We start from the raw sequence: 22,608 nt of genomic DNA on the forward strand, positions 1-22,608 counted from the left end.
CAGATTTTATTCACTCAGTTTTAGAATCTAGCTATTCAAATTTAGATTTTTTTCCTGTCATTTTTCAAACCTCATTCACAGTTTCAGATTTTTATTTCACTTTGCTCTTTTGATATTTAACTTTTCAGATTCCTGTTTTTCAGTTTCAAACTTTTGGCCCTGATGTGGCGTGTGGGCGGGCCTTTGGAATTAAATTTGATACAAACATTTGATTCACTTTGTTTTATTTTGTATACAATTATTTGTTTTTCAGGGTTCATCGTAAAAACTTGACTTTCATTTTCAAATGAATTTTGATCAGTTTCAAATTTTTTTTTCAAATAAACAAACATTTTGGCCCTGATTTAGCTCCATAAGTGTCTGGTTTATTCGCATTTTAATCCTGAGCTATTTAATTCCTCTGTCATGTAAACCTTCATTCCGCTCTAAGTTAACTCCGGTTGTTCTGAGCATGCTCGTTACCTTGTCCTGTCCTAATGACGCGCGTTGTTTTGCCTCCTGTGTTCGGTGGTCTATCTTTCTTCTCCTTCTCAGTTGCTGCAGAAAGTGAAGTAGTGTGTTGAGCTGCTACTTCACATTTATAATAAAAATAGTGGTGAAACTGGTACTTATTATGTAGTTTTTACAAGTTACGACCGGAAAGTCGAAAAGCAGGAAGCCGACTTTGTTTATTTCCAGTATACGTCATACGTCATGTGCACCCTCTGTCCAATCAGAACCCTTCCCAACCCGCCGCTTTAAAGAGGAAGTAATATTCATGTAAACTCGTAGGAGAATTCGTTAATTCTGAATTATTTAATTCCGAATTATTAATTACGACTGAAAAAGCATCATGTAACCATGGCTACTGTGTCTGCTGACTTTAGAGCTGATTTTATGGGGCATGTGCAGTGTTATGGTACAGGCATGGCCAGTTTCCATCTATTCATTCATTTATTATCTGTACCGTGTCGTCCGATGAAGGGTCGTGGGGAGCTGGAGCCTATCCCAGCAGTCTTTGGGTGAGAGATGGGGTACACCCTGGACAGCTCAACAGGTCCATTGCAGCAGTTTCCGTCTATATTTCTATATATCTAATTAGATACCACATCTTTTCAAACAGAGTACACTAGGGGTGGGAAAATCTAATTGAAAATCGAATATCGGGATTTTTTGCTTCACAATTTTACAAATCGATTTTTTTTTTTTTTTAAAGATCAATTTTTTTTATTCAAATAAAAATAATTCATAATAGATTTTTTGTCTTTTTATTGATCTTTTTGCTTGTCTTCTTAGGCATAATAGCAACAAAATGATCTATGTTGTTTTTTTCCGCATTGAAATCAAGAAAAATGATGAGCAAAACAAAGTTTTGTACATTTTTATTCGTTTTTAATCTACAAAAATCATCAATATCGAAGAATTTTGAGAATCGCAATTTAAATCGAATCTGCCCCCAAAAATTGGAATCAAATCGAATCGGGACAAAAGCGTATCATCACAGCCCTAATACACATCCTTAGATTACAATACTCACCCATACTGTTTACTGATACGGGTACCAGTTCATCCCATTACAGTTCCTGTAGATCAGATTTGTACCTGTACTTGCTGTTCATTGGTCCATACAGCATCACCAGTTCCTGTACTGGTCCTAATCCCACTGCAGTGCTGGTACCGTTTAACCGTCTATCTGCTGTAAAGAACAACGTGTGCAGTTCCTGGCATTGACCTGGACCATCTTGTAACGCTCATCTTCTTCTTTCAGGTTTATTGAGCAGAAGATGATGTCTGACGCCAGTGAGATGTTGGCAGCAGCCTTGGAGCAAATGGATGGCATCATAGCAGGTAACTGGGAACGCTCTGGACTGGAAGAGCTGTCGACGTTCTTATACAAGTAGATATGTGGAGCATAGTCACATCTGGAAATCATAACTCTACGTCTACCTCCCTCTACCTGCTATGTTGTCCGTGTGAACACACGTATATGCAGGATGAGTTGTAGACCCTACGCCGTCCCGCCCACGGCGCATGAGTCATCAGAGAAAGTTTCCATTATCCCTGCAGTGACGGAAACTAATGATTATTCAGGCTCTGAGTCTGGAGTAGAAACTTTTGGCTGCACTCCGCTGCAGGAGAGCCGGCCAGACTTCACTTTTTCGAGTCCCTACTTTTCCGCTGATGTGTGTAATTATAGCGCTGACCTTTCCAATGGGAGCGAGGTGGATGATCACATGACACCCACCAGTCCCCTCATTTCCTCAGAAACCACAGCCATCATCAAGCCCCCTCTCCCTCTGCTACCGTACAGAAGCCACGATTGTCTGAGTCTTTGTTTGTTTAGCTCCCTCCATGTTAATGTGGGCCGTCTTCATCATAGCTGACATTTAAGACCGATGACAGGCGGCGGAGCCGGCTGAAGCAACATCATCTGACGGTTTTTCTGTTTGTCACATAAAACAGACTGAGGCGAGTGTTAACATGCAGAGGTGGAACGCATAAATAAATATGATGATTGTGCTCGACTTGGAGGGAAATGACCTCAAAGTGAAGCAATCGGGGTTCCTACTCCTGGATTCAGATATCTGCTGATACACTGACACCAGATTTCAGAGTAAAATCCTCCTTTATTTAGCTGGGAGGTTTGAGCCTGGTGAAGCAGCAGGAGGATGGCTTATGCAATAACAGCAGCACCACGAAACAAAGGGGGTGTAGAAAAATCCCCTTTTCTGTGCTTTAATACATATAAATGTGTCTAAAGTCACAGACAGTCTGAAAATATGAGCTGTGATGTTTTCACTGTGGATATTTTGAGGATATCTGCCATGTAATGAACAGTTCTTACACCGTAGCTGGTTACTTTACATAAAAGTGTTAACCTGCTGTTGGGCTGCTTGATTATGGCAAAAAATTCTAATCACCATTATTTTGACTGAAATTGAGATCTCGATTATCCAGTATTTCTAAACAACGCTGCGCGTCGTGGTGTTCTAGACTCCGTGTCGTACATTATAACCGTCTAATGGACGGTTCTGAGTTGTTTAATCCGCTTTTACCGCTTTATAGGAACTATTTTACGTTGGTCTGGATGTACGTTTTATACCAAACAACCGCTGTCAGGCTGCAGCACGTTTCTCTCATTCACCTGTTAAAAGACGGCTGATCTGAACCAGCTGGTTAACGCGTTGCTATGGTAACGCCCCGTAACGGAGGGATATTACCGTGTTTAACTGGCCGAACTATGTATAGGAAAATAATGCAGCCAGTTGTCACTGACAATGGTATAAAGTATGTTTAGGTGAACTTCCACAACCTACTGCAGTTATTCTACATTGACCTGCAGCCGGAGCCGACTGAGACTGGCCGCCTGGGAGTGCTTTAGGACGGGAGAGGCTCCCGCTGCTCCTTCCTTACAGTAACTGCAGAACAATATGTGCCTTCCAGTCAGTCGCCAAAACAGTTGCTTGAAGTGCAGAACTTAGAAAACAAAAAATTGCTTCATAAGCCGCCCGGATAAAAAAAAACTCACCTGGAATTTCCTCAGCAAACCAGTCGGAACCGGTCGGATAATTCCTGCAGGGCGATCATCTTCCAGCTGCAACAAGTTGTTGTAAAACTGATGCAGCTTGTCATTTCTTAAACAACCATGTGGAAGACACATCCCGTAGTCATAGAGAGAATGTTGGTCTGTTTCAGAGTCAAGATGGAAGGTGGCAGAAACTACTAAAACTGGGCTTAAAGCTGTCCAACGCATTGGTCCAGACTGGACCATCGTCTACCAGGAAGAAATGTGCTGCTGGTGGTCATCACTGTGGTGTTTGGAGAAGAAAAACAGCAGCAGAACTCAGGACCATATTGAATAGTGACAGTAGGAACATTTCTACATGAACAGTGTGAAGGAACCTGAGGGACTGAACAGCTGTGGAGCCAGAAGAAGACACTGGTCAGTCAGGAGAACCTTCAGTTTGCTGGGGAGCAGAAAGACTCCGGAGCTGGAAGAAGCCCATCATGTGGTCTGATGAGTCCAGACTGACGCTGTTCCAGACAGAAGGAACATCAGGGCGAGATGGAGGCAGGTGAAGTGATGCAGACATCATGTTTAATGTAATCTGGAGTCACCGCCATTGGTCAGGTCCAGGTTCCGCTACGCTATGTGTCCTAAGATGAGGTCAGAAGATGGCACCGACCCACATCCATCAACAAATAACATATTAGTGTGTTATGACTCTTCAGTTTCATACATGCAACTTGATAACATGGAGGTTATACATTAATGAACTCTGGAAGAGGTAACGTACGTTACGGCGCCACAGTGGCAACATGACACGTAACAACCACATTTAAACATGGCATGACGGCGAGACTCAGAGGCTGCATTTCCACGGATTTATTTTCCATAAATGACAACTAGGTGATGATTTGGAAAGAAAACAAAGTAGAATCCTGTTCTAGAGGAAAAGAAACCTTAAAGCGGCTCTATGATGCTACGTCTAGTTTTCTGAGATGACTACAGTGTTATAGTGTTGAACACTCAGCAGACATGTGAGCAGCGCCGTGTTTTATCACCTAAACACATGTTGGAGTGTTCCAGCACTCGTTCGGTTTCCATGTCAACAAAATTGAGTTTTTTCTACTTCGAAATATTAGTGAAGTCCCAGGGGAGGGACTCGGTGATTGGTCGTCTTCTCCAGGTTGTGCACGTTCAGGAGAAGAAAGCCACGCCCACCTTCACTGCTCAGTATAACTACTCCTAGCAGTTGACCAATCAGACGCAGCCTGCAGGAGCGAGGGCGGAGCTTTCTCTGTTGTTTCTGGCAGAGGCTGATCTAAGAGGATCAATGCAACATGAATGAAGGGGTTTGTGGAAAATGATTGATTATTTCTTCCCTTCTGGACTTTTATTCTGGGCAGAATAAATTAGAATGAAATGTGCGACAGAGGTCTGTCGTGGTGAAGAAGGAGCTGAGCCGGAAGGTGAAGCTCTCGATTTACCAGTCAATCTACAACATTCCTACCTTCACCTATGGTCATGAGCTGTGGGTCGTGACCGAAAGAAGGAGATCTCGTACACAAGAGGCTGTAATGAGTTTCCTCCGCAGGGTGGCCGGGCTCTCCCTTAGAGATAGGGTGAGGAGCTCAGTCATCCTGGAGGAGATCAGAGTAGAGCCGCTGCTCCTCCGCATCGAGAGGAACCAGTTGAGGTGGCTCGGGCATCTGGTCAGGATGCCTCCTGGACCTCCCTGGTGAGGCGTTCCAGGCACGTCCCTCTGGGAGGAGACCCCGGGGAAGACCCAGGACACGCTGGAGGAATTATATCTCTCGGCTGGCCTGGGAACGCCTCGGGATCCCCCCGCAGAGTTGGCAAATGTGGCTGGGGAGAGGGAAGTCTGGGCTTCCCTGCTTAGGCTGCTGCCCCCGCGACCCGACCCCGGATAAGCGGCAGAAGATGATGATGAAGATGAAGATGTGCATCATGGAGACACTTTAACTTGATGTGACTCGATGCTGCACTGAAAACGGTGAAATATATTGTTGACTCTCTAGTGGGAGCGGTGAGTAGTTGTTGAATAAGAGTTTCAGGAAGTCATGACTACAGTCCAGGTCAGTGGGTCTCCAGGCTTTCAGGAGGTCGGGCAGTCCTGACTCTGTCTCCACCTCTTCAGGCTCCAAGGCCATCGACTACTCCAACGGGCTGTTCGACTGCCAGTCGCCCACATCGCCTTTCCTGGGAGGCCTTCGGGTGCTGCACCTACTGGAGGACCTGCGGGCAGCGCTGGAGCTCATGGACAACGAGGAGAGGGACAATCTGCGCTGTCAGATCCCGGATTCCACGGCTGAGGGGCTGGCAGAGTGGCTGCAGGGGCGAGTGGTAAATAAAAACACATCGCCTTTCAGAGGAACATGGAAGCCAAACATTCCTGCTGACTTTCTCTTCATGACATCTGAAGATGATTATTTATATAAAACACTGAGCAACACAATCTGAGAGTAATCGGATTACTTCTGACTTCTGAAAGGCAATATTCATACGATTTCCAGTCCGTTATCTGGTTTATATCAGCCAATCTGTGGGCGTACTGATGTCACTCCCTGTTATTTTACAAACTGGAGTTTATCCAGTTCCACCTGGACAGGTCCCAGTCCACATCTGTTAACATAACCCACCAAAAACACTTCATACTTCTTATTAATAAAGTTTCTGAAGTTTTCCAGCCTTAAAATAAAGTTTTTATCATCTGGTCAAGTTTTACGACAGTCTGAATGCAGCATTCCCCAGAAGAAGCTGATTTTGGAGGGAAGTGAAACGTCTAGTTGTGTGTGTGGTAGATTTCGGCTTTTTTTACCGACAGATGATACACAGATTTTTTTCCCAGCTCTGAATTTCAAATACCGATATCAACCGATACTCATAGTTTTAGGGTGAATTTTGCCAAAAAAATTATCTGGAAAACTTTACATGACGTCTCTTCTATTTTGTCATTTTGAGTTGTCGGAGATGTAGTTGAAGAGTTCGATATATAATATGTGTACGTTGGGTAAAACTTACAGTGTATCATACTGTAAGTTTTACCCAACGTACAAAAATATTAAAAATAATTTCCAATAGTGCCTTTTAATGCTGATATCAGCCGATAATATCTGACTTCTCTTGTCTATAGAGAATGTGTTTTAGGGGTAATTGTCGTGTTGCGTGTGTGTGTGTGTGTGTGTGTGTGTGTGTGTGTGTGTGTGTGTGTGTGTGTGTGTGTGTGTGTGTGTGTGTGTGTGTGTGTGTGTGTGTGTGTGTGTGTGTGTGTGTGTGTGTGTGTGTGTGCGCGCGCAGCGGATGCAGCTTCTTCAGAAGAGCGTGACCATGTTATGTTTCTCTTTTCAGAACAACATCCAGAACTCTGATGCCATCTACCAAGAACGCCTGTCGCGACTGGAGAGTGACAAAGAGTGTCTTATTCTTCAGGTTGGAGTCAGACTAATGTGCGGTTCACTCCGAACAGCGTAAAGGAAATAAAACCAGACATTTGCACACGGATCTGTTGTTAGATCTGCTTTGGTTCCACATTCATCACTAAACTTGTAATTTCCTTGTTGCTCTGCAGACGAAGCAGGCAGGACTAAACCAGGGGTTTCCTCTGGAACCATTGTCCAGCAGGTTTTACATGTTCTCTGCTTCACAACACCTGATTTGACTTTAATGAGGTCTGTTGGAGCAGGAAACATCTAAAATCTGCCTCACAGTGACTAAACAGGAGCAGAGTGTTACAGCCTCCTATGAAATAGTTTCTTTTGTTGTGACTAAACCAAGAACTGTAGAACCGTAGCCTCCTAGTCCCGTTTAAATCAACCCGTAAAGCTCTGGATGTCTGGCGCCGCAGTATAGTATCTGTCTCAGGAACGGTGGCGTGAAACTCTGCGGGGGGAATTGTGATGATATCTGATACTTTAAATAATCTACGGGAGTTTTCCAGGCATTTACGTCCCATCTAGGTTTACAACCACAGAAAACAGAAGCTCAGAGTTCACCCACCACTGGCTCTGTTGGCTCCCATTCATTTCAGAACGAGGGACGCGTGTCTTTAAAACTTGATATCTGCCTGTTGGTTGGATTAAAAACACATGTAGACCCTACATGTGTTTTTATTTTGGAAGAAAAAACACAAGCAGACAAAAGAGATAAGAAAAAGAAAAGTTTGATGTGTGCTTCTGTCACCCAGGTGAGCGTTTTAACAGACCAGGTGGAGGTGCAAGGTGAAAAGATTCGCGACCTGGACAACAGCTTGGAGCTGCATCGGGAGAAACTAAATGCTGCTGAGGAGCTTCTTCAGCAGGTGAGACCTCTGAAGCGGTCCTCCTCTTCCATTGAGAGTCCAGCTTTCCTCACAGTGAATGCTGCTGCTCAGGAGCTGCTGAACCGGACCACGCTGGAAACTCAGAAACTGGAGCTGATGACCGAAGTTTCCAGCCTGAAGCTGAAGATAACTGCTTTGGAACGAGATCACAGAGGCAACGAGGTAGGACCCCCGTCCTGGAATAAGTCCTGGTCCAGGCTGTGAAACGAAGCATGTCTTGGTTGCACCTGCACTGTGTGACTCCTGGCAGCAACCCAGTCATTGTTTTAAAGTCACAAAGGTCCGTCTCACTCGGCTGGAGGACTCAGATCTGTCATGTGATGCTGGCTGAACTTTGCAAAGGGTTACAAAACAGGCTTAAAAAGCAGTGGAGCGCCAGCAGCTGTTTCCTGCCAGAATACCCCCACCCCCCTGTCCCGAGCACAGCTTATAGTTTCCATAATTTTCCCCAGCTGGGACACAACCTGTGGAGGTTCCAGACACTAAAAGCTGAGGATTTATGGAATTTCCCTCAACTCTGGATTTTGTTTTACTTAAAAAAACTGAGAGGGGAAAAGAAATTTTCCAAACCATACTTAAATGTAGTTAATTTGTTCTCCCATATGTGGCCTATCATGATGAGTTTTAGCTGAGAAATTTGGTTCCATGACTGTTTTAGGCAAGGATAATTTTATTTGTGTAACATAGTTCAACAAGAATATATGATGGGATAAACTCCAGTTTCCTGCAACCATAAATTAGACGCAGTAGTGGAGATTGGTTGAATTTTCCTTCATATTGACATGAAGCGACACACAGAAGCTGTACATCACCATGGGAATCTCCCGTTCCACCTGATCATGATGAGAAGCTCCCGTTCCACCTCATCACCATGAGAATCTCCCGTTCCACCTCATCACCATGAGAATCTCCCGTTCCACCTCATCACCATGAGAATCTCCCGTTCCACCTCATCATGATGAGAATCTCCCGTTCCACCTCATCACCATGAGAATCTCCCGTTCCACCTCATCACCATGAGAATCTCCCGTTCCACCTCATCACCATGAGAATCTCCCGTTCCACCTCATCATGATGAGAATCTCCCGTTCCACCTCATCACCATGAGAATCTCCCGTTCCACCACATCACCATGAGAATCTCCCGTTCCACCTCATCACCATGAGAATCTCCCGTTCCACCTCATCACCATGAGAATCTCCCGTTCCACCTCATCACCATGAGAATCTCCCGTTCCACCTGATCATGATGAGAAGCTCCCGTTCCACCTCATCACCATGAGAATCTCCCGTTCCACCTCATCACCATGAGAATCTCCCGTTCCACCTCATCATGATGAGAATCTCCAGTTCCACCTCATCACCATGAGAATCTCCCGTTCCACCTCATCACCATGAGAATCTCCCGTTCCACCTCATCACCATGAGAATCTCCCGTTCCACCTCATCACCATGAGAATCTCCCGTTCCACCTCATCATGATGAGAATCTCCCGTTCCACCTCATCACCATGAGAATCTCCCGTTCCACCTCATCACCATGAGAATCTCCCGTTCCACCTCATCACCATGAGAATCTCCCGTTCCACCTCATCACCATGAGAATCTCCAGTTCCACCTCATCACCATGAGAATCTCCCGTTCCACCTCATCACCATGAGAATCTCCCGTTCCACCTCATCACCATGAGAATCTCCCGTTCCACCTCATCATGATGAGAATCTCTCGTTCCACCTCATCACCATGAGAATCTCCCGTTCCACCTCATCACCATGAGAATCTCCCGTTCCACCTCATCACCATGAGAATCTCCCGTTCCACCTCATCACCATGAGAATCTCCCGTTCCACCTCATCACCATGAGAATCTCCCGTTCCACCTCATCACCATGAGAATCTCCCGTTCCACCTCATCACCATGAGAATCTCCCGTTCCACCTCATCACCATGAGAATCTCCCATTCAACCTCATCACCATGAGAATCTCCCATTCCACCTCATCATGATGAGAATCTCCCGTTCCACCTCATCACCATGAGAATCTCCCGTTCCACCACATCACCATGAGAATCTCCCGTTCCACCTCATCACCATGAGAATCTCCCGTTCCACCTCATCACCATGAGAATCTCCCGTTCCACCTCATCACCATGAGAAGCTCCCGTTCCACCTCATCACCATGAGAAGCTCCCGTTCCACCTGATCATGATGAGAAGCTCCCGTTCCACCTCATCACCATGAGAATCTCCCGTTCCACCTCATCACCATGAGAATCTCCCGTTCCACCTCATCACCATGAGAATCTCCCGTTCCACCTCATCACCATGAGAATCTCCCGTTCCACCTCATCACCATGAGAATCTCCCGTTCCACCTCATCACCATGAGAATCTCCCGTTCCACCTCATCACCATGAGAATCTCCCGTTCCACCTCATCACCATGAGAATCTCCCGTTCCACCTCATCATGATGAGAATCTCTCGTTCCACCTCATCACCATGAGAATCTCCCGTTCCACCTCATCACCATGAGAATCTCCCGTTCCACCTCATCACCATGAGAATCTCCCGTTCCACCTCATCACCATGAGAATCTCCCGTTCCACCTCATCACCATGAGAATCTCCCGTTCCACCTCATCACCATGAGAATCTCCCGTTCCACCTCATCACCATGAGAATCTCCCGTTCCACCTCATCACCATGAGAATCTCCCGTTCCACCTCATCACCATGAGAATCTCCCGTTCCACCTCATCACCATGAGAATCTCCCGTTCCACCTCATCACCATGAGAATCTCCCGTTCCACCTCATCACGATGAGAATTTCCCGTTCCACCTCATCACGATGAGAATTTCCCGTTCCACCTCATCACGATGAGAATCGTTCATTCCACCTGCTCACGATGAGAATCTCCCGTTCCACCTCATCATGATGAGAATCTCCTGTTCCACCTCATCATGATGAGAATCTCCTGTTCCACCTCATCACCATGAGAATCTCCCGTTCCACCTCATCATGATGAGAATCTCCCGTTCCACCTCATCATGATGAGAATCTCCCGTTCCACCTCATCATGATGAGTCTCTCGTTCCACCTCATCACTATGAGAATCTCTCATTCCACCTCATCACGATGAGAATCTCCCTTTCCACCGCATCATGATGAGAATCTCCCTTTCCACCGCATCACGATGAGAATCTCTCATTCCACCTCATCACGATGAGAATCTCTCATTCCACCGCATCATGATGAGAATCTCCCGGTCCACCACATCATGAGAATCTCCCGTTCCACCTCATCACCATGAGAATCTCCCGTTCCACCTCATCACCATGAGAATCTCCCGTTCCACCTCATCACCATGAGAATCTCCCGTTCCACCTCATCACCATGAGAATCTCCCGTTCCACCTCATCACCATGAGAATCTCCCGTTCCACCTCATCACCATGAGAATCTCCCGTTCCACCTCATCACCCTGAGAATCTCCCGTTCCACCTCATCACCATGAGAATCTCCCGTTCCACCTCATCACCATGAGAATCTCCCGTTCCACCTCATCACCATGAGAATCTCCCGTTCCACTTCATCATGATGGTGTGGAGGAACCATGTCTGACATCAAGCAGACATTCTTTTCCAGATAAGCTGTTGATTGATGGATGTTTTCTCTTCTTCTGACTTTCTCTGTGAACCCTGGAGATGTGTGTGAAGTATCAGTAGATCAGCCGTTTCTGACCAACAACCATGACACTTACTGTTACCTACATGTTAAGTTTCCACTCTGGGAACAGCTATCTCACCTTTTTCTGACAATTAATGATGCCTGGAGATACTGAATGACCACTCCGGTCCTTAAGTCTGCTATTGGTCTTCATTAGTGGACCAAACGTCCCGGATTGTCTCCTGTTGAGGTCTCTTCAACACGTCTTCGGTTTCATGGCTGATAGGAGTTCCTTTCCTTCCTCAGGGCTTGTACCAGGAAGTAACAGATCTGCGGTTCAGGGTGACGGACATCGAGAATGAAAGGCTGCTGTGTGAGAAGAAACTCAAAGCCACCAAAGTGAGTGTTGTTAATACACATCAATATCACATTTGGTAACAACATAAGATCTGAATTCATCTTTGTCTGTATGGAATGCATCGTTACGATGAAAACCTTGTGACTCCCTCCTCCTTCTCACGACGGTTTCTGTACTTTTTCTTCTGTTTAAACCTCCTCATCTGGGTTCTTGTGTTGTGATTTTAACCTCTTTCTGCTACATGTTAACCTGCAAAGTGTCCAAACAGGAGCTCTGAGCGCTTCACTGGAGCTGAGGTGAAGGTTTAATATCCAGCCTGTTCTCTTTTCTTCTTCTTTCTGGCTGTTCAGATCCTCTAAACCTGCTGCTTCTTCACACAGCTTCACACACTATGTAAGTGCTTCCACCTCTGCTGTTTGACATGTGCTGTGTGTCTGTAGTGTAGAACACACCAACACAATCAGGGTCGGTGTGTTAGAACACAACCCCAATAAGAAAATGTAAATAAAACCCCAATACAATGATTTTCAAATCACATCAGCCCATATTTTATTCCCAGTCGAAAATAAACAACACATCAGACTTTAAAACTGAGACATTTTGTCTTCTTCTCTGCATTTTAGTCGGACATCTCCCACGCTGGTGGAAAGAAGCTTTAGCCTGCTTTGTATTTTAGGGGTTATTCTCCAAATTATCTCTGGACATGGGTGTTGTTAGCTAGGGGTGGGAAAATCTTATTGAAAAATTGAAAATCAGGATTTTTTTGCTTCACAAATTTAAAATCAATTTTTTTTTTCACAATTTTTTCTTTTTCCAACTACTGTAAATAAAAATTTTATTATGGATTATTTTTTGGCATTTTTATTGTTTTTATTGATCTTTTAACTTGTCTTCTTGGACATTATAGCAGCTAAATAATGGTCTGGCTACTGGGTTGTTTTTTTCCTCAATGAAATCAAGATAAATGACGAGCAAAAAAAAAGTTTTATACATTTATTTTGTTTTAAATCTACAAAAATCAGCAATATTGAAGAATTGTGAGAATCTCAATTTAAATCGAATCGGCATCCAAAACAATCGGAATCGAATCGGGACTAAAGTATATCGTCACAGCCCTGTTGTTAGCAGATATTGTGTGTGAAGGCTTTTCCAACTGAGCGTATGAATGGATGGTGGAGGGGCTAAAAACAAAAGCAGGCAGTATGCAGCGGCGTAAAGCTAGCTGCTAGCATGCAGACTGCCCAGATCATATAGGTTTGTTTTCATAGTTAAGGGAAACAAGTTAAAATATCACCTGCATCGTAAGTTAAATGCAGGTGCCGGATTATAGGAAAATTTAAGGAAAAAATGAAACGTAACTCTTTATTGTTGGTGAATAAACCAAATTGCGAGCTACGACTAGTGTGAACCTTATACGTCTTTATTACGTTGTTTTCATATGTAGCATGAATGTTTGAGGCGGATCACATGAGATGCAGCCCAGCTGCTGTTCATGTCTGCCTGCGTTAGCTTGCAGCGATGCTTCATGTGTGGATTTCAGGCTGAACCGTGTTCAGACAGGGATTTCTGGAGTCTTACTGAGTCCATGCACTGGTTTCCAGTAGCAGCATCCAGCCTTGTCCCGTGCCCACAGAGATTCCCTCTGATTCTCTGGATTATTTGAAGAGCCGACCATCTAAAGCGTCATATCCTCAAAGTCTTCATATTTTTACCTTCCAGAACTTTTTTGGTGAAATTCTTTGAGTTTGTCTCAGATTGGTGAAGTTCTGTCCATCTCTCCATCTGAGGGACTCTGCCTCTCTAAAAACTCATGTGACTGACCTGTTGCCAGGTAACCTGATTAGTTGTTAAACGCTCCTCCAGTTGGTACTTTTCCAGACTTTTGTTGCTCCTGTTCCAGATGTTTCCAGATGTTTCTGCATCAGATTCAGTATAAGCTCATATTTTCCCTGAAATGATAAAATGTCTCATATTTTATCATCTGATATGTTGTTTTTGTTCCACTGGGAATAAAATATGGCTTGATGGGATTTGGAAATAGTTGCATTTTGCTTTTATTCCCATTTTTCCCGACATCCCGGTTTGCTTGGTGTTGGGCTTGTAAAGCAACATGTATGTGATGTGAAACGCTGAGTCCACGTTCTGCACGTTAACTTTTCCACTGAGGTCTGCTGGAATCATTGACATGTATGTTTTGCTGATTTGACGTGTCAATGAGCTTTGAATGAGAACGCTCTGATGTTTTGAAGCTAATTAAAACAAATCTATAACTTCATCTAACAGATTAAATTAGAAATATGTGAACAGATATGACTGGCGCTGCTGTTTTTAATCCTGTCATCTACTGGAGTTATTTTTGACTCTAGTAAAGCAGCTAAATACAAAATTAGACTAAATCAGCAAAGTTTGGTAATAACTCTATAATTTAAATGTTTTTATATGAATGAGAAGGCATAAATGGACAAGCGACTGAGTTTTAGTCGTATTTCAGTGTAAAACAAATGAGTCTGACTCTGAAAGTTAACCTGGAGCTCATCATAAAGGAGAAAAACCAGACCAAATAGTTACAGTCTGGATAGTAGTTACGGTAAATATCATCAGTTTTTAATCTCAGTTAAAATCAGCTTTAGAAGCACATTTAAATACTAACCTGATGGTGGTTGTTACCTGGACATTTGGCACTTATAAAACAGCTGATAAATGTTCACATTCTTGTACTTTTCTGGAACCAGGCGCTGTTTCTGAAAATAAACTTAAGTTTTGTAGAAAAGTCTGACGAGCAGTGAGACAGGAAATGACCATATATGGTCAGAAAGCTAAAGGACAGAATCAGAGCTCTGTGGAAAGGTTTGCCAGAATCCTCTGATGGAAGCTTCTCAGGTGGGAATCGCACCATTTCTTCCACTTTCATGTAAGTTTTTATGAAGTTTTCCTATGTTGGCTCCTGACAGGAGGAGCTGGAGCTTTTGGAGAGGCAGCTGGAGGAGCGGGAGGAGGAGCTGAGGAGGCTGAGGGACGAGAGCAGACAGATGATGGAGAGCCATACCCGGACTGAAGGAGGAGAGCGAGGTGGGAGCTGCTTTCAGACTTTCATGTCCTCAGCTGTAATTTTCTGGGTTTTTGAGGATTAGACAAATGGACATTTCACATTCCAGCAGCACTTTCCCTGCAGCAGCAGCATCGCCACAGCTTCATCCAGATTCTTTCTTTCATCATGTTCTCAGCATCTTCTGCATCCCAGACAGTCTGAACCAAAGTTTATCTGTGTGTGTGCAACGTTCATACCAAACACATGACTGCTCCCTCCTGCTGGGAGAGGAATGTCGCTTATTTCAGGGGGGTTGAACTCATCTGTTTGTCAGCGTTTCCTCTGAAACCTGGAGAACTGAGAGTTTTAGTTGGTTTTCCATTTCCCTGAACAAACGGACAGAAAGCAAATGAAAACATCAGATATCTGCTTTTAAAGACAAACCAAACGGCAGACAAAGAAAGATTTTAGACTTTTAATGGAAGCTTTTTCAGCCGGACTGCAGCTGAGAAAGAAATCAGTGAACACTCCTTCCTGCCTGTTAGAGAGAGATGGGGCGAGACGGAGGATGCAACATTCACACCGGCTTTCTGACAGTTCCTCTCATTTCAGCTTCGTCTCCTGATGGGTTCATCTGAGCTGAATGCTCCATGCTTTTTACTGCGGGTTGTTTTCTACCTGGTATGATGCTTATTGTAGCTACTGCATGAAAAGATTCTAACATGAACACAGACGTTTCTAAAACCAGTGCAGGACACTTCCAGCCACACGTCTTGTTCCTGTGTCCCTAAAACTGGAGCCCGAGTGGTATTACTTATACTGCCAACAGTTTCTCAGGAGCAGTTTTATGTAACCATGTGGGGTAAGTTACCCTGATTGATACCATGGTGTGGGCGAATACCTGCAGGGTGGACGTTAAGTAAACAAGGAGCCGTGCATTACATGGTTCCAATGCACGAAGCGGAGTCTAGAACATCGTGACGTGCAGATCTGGACATGTTGCTATGGTGACGGCCTTAACAGAGGGATATAACGGTGATTTAACTTGCTGTGTGCGTATAGACGTGCAGCCAGTTAGAATTCCCACTGACCGGGTATGAAAGTGTTGGAGGACAACTAGAAAAACGTTTTGGTCAAATAGCCTGATGTGAATCGTTGCGCTGGCTCAAACGCTAGTTGGTAACCGTGGCAACAGAAACTCTAAACACGGCTGCGGGGCGACTTTCAGATCAGCCTGCAGGCTGTTCGGGATCCATCAGTCCAGATGAGAATGGAGCGACGTTTTGTCTTCCTGCAAGCAGCAGCGGTCGGGGTCCACTAACATTACGTCCTTCATCTGTCTCCACGATGGACGATGGACACGCCAGCATCTCTGTCCAGTTTCAGGATCCACAGCGTTGCATTTCAACTAGTTTCTGCCCGTCTTTCTGTTTTACTGGCTGACTGGATACAGACTAAACGCTGGACAATGTTTATATTTAATAACAGTTTAGTCGGGATTGTTTTGCTCGACACACATTTAATGATCAGAGGAAACGGCGGATAATATATAATAATAATAATAATAATAATAATAATATTTATTTGGGAATCAAACCTTTGGACACACATGCTGTAAGAGGTGCCCCTACCCTCTGAGATGATACTTTCTACCACATGACGTGACATGAGAATCATCTCCCTTCCCTCCACTGATGAGGCGTGATGTAACCGCCGCGGCTGCAGGCGCTGTGGCCAGAGCCCGTTACCACGGCAACGTGTCACTAAATGTCCACTCAGCTTCTTCCTGTGGAAAACTTAGCAGTAAAAACCAACATTAACGTAAAAAGTGACCTTCATGTTACGAAGATGGCAGAAAGTTTTTTCATTATCAAATAAAAATCCTTGTTTTGTTTTCCTTTCTGACGACTCTGACTGCTGCGAGCTCTTTAGAGATTTAAAACTGAACCTCTACATGTCGTCGTTTTCCCAGAAATGGAAATGTTGAAGATGAAAAGGGAGCTGGAGTGTGTGACGTCAGAGAACGATGAGAAGGTAGGACGTCCGTCGGCAGCGTGGCGTCGGCTCTGACCTGCTTCAGTCCTGACTCAGCGTTTGTGTTTGTCTCCAGGAGAGACGGATTAAAGAGCTGGAAGAGTCGCTCATCAAGTGCAAGAAAATCCAGGAGCTGGTCAGAGGTCAGAGGACTAGACCGTTTTACTACGACTCAACTTACACAACACTTTATCTCTGATAGAAATGCGTTCCAGGAGTTTGTTGTAAACATGGTCAGATAAGTTTTTACCAGTTAAAAGGAAACTGAGGCGTTCTTTCATCAGACTGACATGACTGTTGTGCCGTCTTATCCCAGAGAAGCTGCAGGACGACGACTACGACGATATCCCCGATGAGTCGCCGGTCTCGGTTTCCATGGAGGTTGATCAGACCACCGTGGAGCTGGACGGGGAGGCAGGAAGGAGCTCCGGCGAGGTAAACACACCTCTGACAGGATGAACCCCAGACTGTGGACTTCCTGCAGGGTAGCGGGGACTCCCAGTCTGAGATGGTTTCTCCCAGGACTTCCCAGTGCCGGCTGGGTTCTGGTTTATCCGACTGTTCTGCTGTTTGGACAACATGTCCAGTTAACCCGGTTTTTTCTCTGCTGCGGTCTGTCGTCTCAGTCCATCCCATGTATAGCAGTGCTGTCTGAGATGAAGGAACTGGACCGGGAACGACAGCTACAAGCAGCACAAAGGTAAAATAACACACACGATTCCTGGTTTTATTCAGGTTAGTTATTTCCACGACAGATCAGAACATGATGCGGGGAGACTGAAGCTTGTCTCACAGACAAACAGCTGTTTGCGACAACCGACACACACCTCTGCTGCTCATCCAGTTTTCCTACGAAGGTGTCTCAGTTTAGAGGGGAAATATTCCGCTTTTCCAGCAGTTTCAGGTTTATTACCAAAACTCCACAACAGAACCAGACTTTTCTGCTACGTTTACAGTCACAGTGAGGGAAGAAAAAAGCAAAAGAAAAAGCCTGTAGCTTCATGGAAGGACCTGCGTCCAGCTGGACAGTCCACCAGCACCTTCCTACCATGTCCTCCGTTCACAGTGGGTCGTTGCACGTCGGACGGCCAGCCGTCTGACACTGCACATGTTCCTGTGTGAGCAGACTCGCCCTGCCACGATATATTACACTGATAATCCGCGATTCACTGCTTATTCTGCCGATTAGTCGACTAAGGGGATCATGTGCCAGTCGAAGCTCGTGGCACCAGCATGCAGCTGCTCTTACATATGGTACAGATCATCCGCTTCCAGCTCAATGTATCATCGTTACAGAAAATGAAGACAGCTGAGACGTCGCATTCAGCAAGACGCTGGGCTTAAGAAAACAAACAAAAAAAAAAAAAAAAAATATATATATATATATATATATATATACATATATATATATATATATAAATTATTTTCTATTTACTTTAGTATAGTATTTTGTAAAAAAAAAAAAAAATATATATATACACATATGTATATATATATATATATATATGTATATATATATATGTATATAAAATATTTTTTTTTCAAAATAAAATTTTATAAATAAAATATGTAAATAAAAGGAGAAAATCATATAAAAGCGTCAGTCAGACAAGTTCTGGTTAAAACTTTTTTTTTTTCTCCACACATTTCAAGGTGTTTAATATTTCTTGACAATATAAACATTATAAACATCATGATAATTAACTTGTACTTTGCAATAAAACAGAAAAATGTGGAGCTTATTAGTCATGGTTTATGTTAAATCAAATCAGTTTTAATTTATGAAGCACTTTTTACACAAAAGCAGCTCAAAGTGCATCATTTAATAAATGATTATAAATAAAACCTTGACATACTTATACTGGCTATAAACCAGTAGAGTTCAGCGTTATTTTACTGGTCTGTACTGGAGCCCAGACTGGCTGGAATATTCTCCTACAGCAGGAACATTGTGGCGAAGCGGTGTGACGTTTCTTTACCAGCAGGCGTGTAAAACGTGACTCTGAACACGTGACGATGCTCTTGTTTCTGACTGAAACTGGTTTTGTTTTTGTTGCAGCGGTCCAGACGAGCCGCAGCCGTGCAGCTCGCAGCAGGTAGGTCCAGCCGAGGATGTGTGTGCTCGTGTCTCAGTCCTCCGCTGACACCTGGTGGACAGATGCTGCGACTACACTCCCTCCTCTGCCTGAGCTGTCCCGAAGCTTTCTCCTGATCTCTCCTTGCAGGTGAAGACTCAAGCTGCTCCTGCTGCCTCTCCTAACAAAGGAAACTCAGGTGAGGGGATCTTTGGTGGGAAGAAGGCTCGCGCCTCGTTCGGCCGCGGCTTCTTCAAGCTGCGAGGAGGCAAACAGACGGCCAGCGCTCCAAACCTCGGTGAGATGGCAGCTCCAGATGAAGCCACGTCAGATCTGCCAGCGAGACTAAACGTGGTGTTTTCCTCAGCTGAGACGGAGCGTAAAGGCACCGAGCACCTGGACTTGGCTGGTGTTACTCCACAGAAACCGCAGCGTGCCGCTCCTCTGCCGCCGTCGCCAGAAGCCAAGAAGAAGTCTAAGGGGTTCCGCAGGTTCTTCGGCAGGTGAGACACAAACATTTAATCGGAGCAGCAGGATTCTCCAGAAGCTCACGATGTTTTTCTGGGACAGGCTGAAGAGGAGTCACTCCACCTCCTTCAACCCCGACGATGCAGCAGAGGTGGAATTCAGGAGGGGCGGAGTCAGGGCCACGGCGGGCCCCCGGCTGGGATGGTCGCAGGAACCAAAGCACAGGTCGGTGTTCTTCCTGTCGGCCGCCTCTCCCTCCACGGTTTAGGCTTTTCATGTCGACTCAGTTCCAGTTTAAACTGGAAACCTTCCAGCTCATCAGGGACGACTTGGTCCTTCCAGGTAACCTTGGTAACGGACCTGAAAGTTCTTCCTGAAACATTTTCATGTGGATTAAAGTGTTTCTTTAAGGCCAGCAGGACCCCAGGGACGATCTCTGACTTGTCAGTCCAACACGCCGACGCTCAGCTCGACAGGCGTCGGAGGTTCTGGATGAGACGGGTCGGGCAGAACCAATAAATAAAATGTTAGGACTTGATCTACGTTCACACGTTATATTCCGGGTTTAACTGGTACAGCGGCGCCTACTGGTTCCAGTTGCAGGTTTTAACGTGTCCTGGCTGAGGATGCTGGTTACACGTCTGGTTCCTCCTCAGGAAACGTTTCATTTGGAAGCTTTCAGTTCAGCCGGGATGCTGAAACACAGTTCAGCTGCTCTACCTGAACCTGGTTTAACGTCGGCTTTTAGTCCCGATGAGCCAGCAGGTCTGAGTCTGACGGGGAGACGGACACCTAGAAGGACTTTACAGCTGACTTAGAAATACCCGTTATATGGGAAATAAGTCATTTTCTCCGTTTTGTAAACACTTTAAAGGTTGAAATGAGAGTTTTTATTTGGACAGAAGACAAGTGATGTGAAGGAAAACACAGCAGGTCTGGTCATGACCGTAGTAGCGGGTAGTTAACATGGCTGACAGGTTCTCCTGCTGCCTTTCAGTGCCGTGGACGTTCCTTTCTCTCGGTGGAGTAAAGACGAGGTCTGCATTTGGCTCCATGAGCAGGGTCTGGGCTTTTACGTTGCTTTGGGCCAAAACTGGATCAAGTCAGGCCAAACGCTGCTGCAGGCATCGCAGCATGACCTGGAGAAGGTACGAGCTGCTCCAACCACAACCGCCTGCTTTCATGTGGGGACTTTAACTGGTTTCCTTCAAGAGAGACGAAGTGAAACTCCTCTGTCTGCTCTCCTCCTCAGGAGCTGGGCATGAAGCAGCATCTCCACAGGAAGAAGCTGCGGCTCGCCCTGCAGGCTCTCGGCTCAGAGGACGGCGATCTGAAGGGCAAACTGGACCATAACTGGGTGACCAGTGAGTGACGGCTTCTGTCGTGTCAGATGCCAGTTTCTGCCGCGCTCTGATTGATGACTGTTGTTTTCAGGATGGCTGGACGACATCGGCCTCCCGCAGTACAAAAGCAGCTTTGATGAGGCTCGAGTTGATGGACGGATGCTGCACTACATGATGGTGGTGAGCTGCCAGATCTCTTCTTCTCCTCTAACTCTGTACCTACATCGCCGTCGATGTCTCAGGAGCCGCAGCGTGTAACTCTGCTGGGTAAATACTGATGGTCATGTGACCCTCCAGCTGGTTTTCCAGCATTTCTATCCGTCCAGGAGGTCTACAATCCAGATGTAGTGTTTATTCAGAGACTCTAGATGGTAAATCCACCATTATTTATCACATCTTCATCACCATCACTACCATGTTGCTAAGAGACCTCTATTTCCACCTGGACATGATGATGAAGACACTTCCTGTCAGACTTTCCACCAATCAGAGAGCTTAAACTGACGGTAACGTCCAATCAGGAGCAGCCAAAGATCAACAAGTGATGAGAAAAGCAGGAAAATAATGATCCTCTATGGCTGGAATAAAGCCAAGAAGACATTTGGGATGCAGCTGAGGTGGAGGTGCTGCAGTGAGGACAGCAGGTAGATAGGAGCAGGAAGACAGGTGTCTCCTTCATGCTGCTTTATCTATTCATATGTTCATTTTACATCATTTCAGAATCTGACAGCTGAGGCTGAAACATCACGTCTGTAGGCTGACTGGGATTAAAAGGCTTCAGCTTCTACATGCAGTTTTACATTAAAAAGAACTAAACCAGTTGAACCATGTTGCAGTGTTTGGGAACCTGCTGGTCTCCGTTCTCTGAATCATAACCTGTGTTCCAGGAGGACCTGCTGTCCCTGAAAGTCGGCAGCGTTCTTCATCACCTCAGCATCAAGAGAGCCATTCAGGTCCTGCGTCTGAACTTCTACGACCCCAGCTGCCTCCGGCGGCGGCCGTCCGATGAGGTACGGAGCGCTTGACAACGCAGACCTTCCGTTTCATGGTTTGTTTCTGACGAACATGATGTTTGGTTGTAACCAGAACAACGTCACGCCGGCGGAGATCTCCCAGTGGACGAACCACAGAGTGATGGAGTGGCTGCGCTCCGTGGATCTGGCGGAGTACGCCCCCAACCTGCGGGGTAGCGGAGTTCATGGAGGGCTGATGGTGAGGAGGGGGCGGCGTGGCGACGTGAGCCGTGTCGGATCCACACGCTGACCTGTCTGCTTCTTTGTGAAGGTGTTGGAGCCTCGCTTCAACGTGGAGGCTCTCGCCCTCCTGCTCAACATTCCTCCCAGTAAAACCCTGCTGAGACGTCACCTGGCCACGCACTTCCACCTGCTGGTCGGCTCCGAGGCGCAGCGGCTCAAACAGGACTGTCTGGAAAACCCCGACTACGCCGTCCTCACCGCCACGGCCAAGGTCAAGGTCAGTCCTTCTCCTCTCCCAATCCAACCTTTCTCCTTCCTCTGCTGGACGGAAGAAGCTCCAAGTGGATTTATGGATTTTATTTCTCCGCCAGCTGGCAGCAGGAACATGGATCTGGTCCCCAGCTCCAGATCCAGCTGTTCAGATCTAATCCGGTCCGTCTCTTCTCCTCAGCCCAGACGTCTGTCCTTCGGCGGCATCGGCTCTCTGAGGAGGAAACGGCAGGATGACGGCGTGGACTACGTCTGCCCCATGAACGTGGAGATGCCTCAGAACAGCAGCTTCCAGAGGAGCGCCCGGGCGTACCAGGACACCTTCGAGCAGCTGGAGCAGGTAGGCTGACGG

At 45.7% G+C, this 22,608-nt stretch overlaps 1 protein-coding gene across 2 annotated transcripts in view; it reads left to right on the forward strand.

Moving 5' to 3' along the window:
- ppfibp1a (PPFIA binding protein 1a) overlaps positions 1-22,608 on the forward strand; it is a 33,626-nt gene that overhangs the window by 10,401 nt on the left and 617 nt on the right. The window contains exons 2-23 of one of the 2 annotated variants that reach the window (XM_079263545.1): positions 1,748-1,827; positions 5,643-5,848; positions 6,854-6,934; positions 7,689-7,802; positions 7,875-7,985; positions 11,791-11,883; positions 14,794-14,911; positions 16,843-16,904; positions 16,981-17,047; positions 17,221-17,339; positions 17,531-17,604; positions 18,964-19,000; positions 19,130-19,277; positions 19,347-19,482; positions 19,550-19,672; positions 20,445-20,595; positions 20,700-20,811; positions 20,882-20,970; positions 21,678-21,800; positions 21,877-22,002; positions 22,075-22,263; positions 22,438-22,596. In XM_079263545.1, coding sequence (XP_079119671.1) covers positions 1,764-1,827; positions 5,643-5,848; positions 6,854-6,934; positions 7,689-7,802; positions 7,875-7,985; positions 11,791-11,883; positions 14,794-14,911; positions 16,843-16,904; positions 16,981-17,047; positions 17,221-17,339; positions 17,531-17,604; positions 18,964-19,000; positions 19,130-19,277; positions 19,347-19,482; positions 19,550-19,672; positions 20,445-20,595; positions 20,700-20,811; positions 20,882-20,970; positions 21,678-21,800; positions 21,877-22,002; positions 22,075-22,263; positions 22,438-22,596 — 2,502 coding nt within the window. In that variant the 5' untranslated portion in view covers positions 1,748-1,763. The remainder of the gene's footprint in view (positions 1-1,747; positions 1,828-5,642; positions 5,849-6,853; positions 6,935-7,688; positions 7,803-7,874; positions 7,986-11,790; positions 11,884-14,793; positions 14,912-16,842; positions 16,905-16,980; positions 17,048-17,220; positions 17,340-17,530; positions 17,605-18,963; positions 19,001-19,129; positions 19,278-19,346; positions 19,483-19,549; positions 19,673-20,444; positions 20,596-20,699; positions 20,812-20,881; positions 20,971-21,677; positions 21,801-21,876; positions 22,003-22,074; positions 22,264-22,437; positions 22,597-22,608) is intronic. The other variant, XM_079263546.1, reaches the window with a different exon arrangement.

The sequence above is a fragment of the Telmatherina bonti genome (assembly GCF_933228915.1).
Source record: "Telmatherina bonti genome assembly, chromosome: 23".
In the NCBI taxonomy this organism is placed as follows: Eukaryota; Metazoa; Chordata; class Actinopteri; order Atheriniformes; family Telmatherinidae; genus Telmatherina; species Telmatherina bonti.